This window comes from Hetaerina americana, unplaced genomic scaffold (assembly GCF_022747635.1).
Source record: "Hetaerina americana unplaced genomic scaffold, ioHetAmer1.1.p SCAF_3, whole genome shotgun sequence".
NCBI classification, from domain to species: Eukaryota; Metazoa; Arthropoda; class Insecta; order Odonata; family Calopterygidae; genus Hetaerina; species Hetaerina americana.
Window position 1 is genome coordinate 24,480,622 of NW_027286874.1, and position 1,812 is coordinate 24,482,433.

At 44.8% G+C, this 1,812-nt stretch overlaps 1 protein-coding gene across 1 annotated transcript; it reads left to right on the top strand.

The window, feature by feature from the left end:
* Positions 1-226: 226 nt before the first annotated feature.
* LOC139689961 (craniofacial development protein 2-like) lies at positions 227-682 on the top strand. Its single transcript, XM_071587109.1, has one exon. The coding sequence runs from the start codon at positions 227-229 to the stop codon at positions 680-682; it is 456 nt and encodes a 151-aa protein (XP_071443210.1).
* The last annotated feature ends 1,130 nt before the right edge of the window (positions 683-1,812 follow it).

Genomic DNA, 1,812 nt, shown 5'->3' on the forward strand with positions numbered 1-1,812 from the left:
GAGCGAGAGTGAAATGCACGGTATCGGCCGCAGCACTGCTTTGTGGAAGGCAACGGGAAACCACCACATTAGTCTCCCTAGAACATGCAGCCTTGCATTCAAGTAATGACGTGATGGCACTCCTCCCGGTAAAATCTTCCGGAGGTAAAATAGCCCCCAATCGGATCTCGGGGTGGGGACTACTTGGAGGGCAACATCAGTCAAGATAGACATATGCACGATAGCGATGTGGAACGAGAGATCATTGAGAGTGGGTGGGAAGTTGGAAAATGCTAATATGGAGATGGACATATTGGGAATCGACATCCTAGGAGTGAGCGAGATTAAGTGGGCCGAGGCCGACGACTTCTGGAGCGAAGGATACAGGGTGCTTTACTTAGGAGACGAACAGAGGTTTGCAGGAGTGGGCATCATATTCAAAAAGGAGCGTGCAAGAAGAGTCAAACCGCGCTGGCAATACAGTGAGAGGATTCTGATGATAAGGTTAGAAGGAGAGTCTTCAACCACAGTGATAGTGCACGTGTATATGACTTTCAAAAGAGGAAATAGAAGACGTACACGAGCAAATGGAAGACGTTATAGGAGCAGCAAAAGGGAAGGAGAACCTAATCGTGATGGGAGACTGGAGCGCTGTGTTTGCAGAGGACCGAGAGGGATGGAGCGTGGGACAGTTCGGATTTGAAAAACGGAACCCCGCGGGAGAAAGACTGGTAGAATTCTGCAACGAGAAGAACATGACAGTGTCAAACACCCTCTTTGAACAACATCGGAGAAGAAGATACATCTGGAAGATGCCAGGTGACTGGGCAAGATACCGAAATGACTACATTCTCGTGAGGACGAGATACAGAAACCAAGTTTAGCAACGCAAGAGCTACCCCGGCGCAGATATAAACGACGATAACAATCTGGTGGTCATGTACCGTCAACTGCGAGAAATGAAAATCAAGAAAGTGACAAAGGAACCCACATGGAACCAAAAATTGCTGGAGGAAAAGCAGGCAAGAGAAAAGTTCACCACGACCATTGACAGAAAAATAGAAGGAATAAAAGCGACAAGCATAGAAGGACGATGGAAGGGAATGAAGAACATCATAACCGAAGTGGCAGATGAACAACTCGTGAGTAAGACGGTGCCAACCAAATGGCCATGAATAACAGCTCAAATAAGATACCATATAGAGGAAAGAATAAAATACAAGAATTCAAGAAACAAAGCTGAGGAAGCCCTTTAAAATAAATTTCGGAACCAAGTCATACGAGAGTGCTAGAAGGCTTAGGATAAGTGGATAGAAATCTGCTGTGAGGAAATCAATGACAATATCAGGTAGGGAAAATGTGAAACTGCTGATTAACTGGTGAAGACACAACTCGCAGTAAGAAAAACAAAATCCCACAACGTCCGAAATGCTAATGGAAAGATACTGACAGAAGATGAATAATTTGGAAGAGATGGAAGGAATACATTGAAGATCTCTATCAAGGGCTCGAACCACTTGAAGGCGACTTACTTAGAGAAGAAAGCGTGATAGAAAAACACAAACGGGGCCCGGAGATACTGGGAAGTGAATTCAACCGAGCCGTAAAAGACCTGAATAACAACAAGGCACCGCGATTTGATAAATAAACGGAGCAATTATCAAAGCACTAGGGGCCACTGAAAAGGATACTCTCTTTGAAATAATGAAAGATATCTACGGCAGTGGAAGACAACACGAGGACTTCGAGAAGAGTGTAATGCTTGCAATACCGAAGAAACCTAGAACAGATAAATGCGAAGAACACAGAACATTGAGCTTGACTTCAAACGCA

Bases quoted from the DNA above. Each gene is read 5' to 3' on its own strand.
- LOC139689961 (XM_071587109.1), top strand. From the start codon at position 227: ATGTGGAACGAGAGATCATTGAGAGTGGGTGGGAAGTTGGAAAATGCT.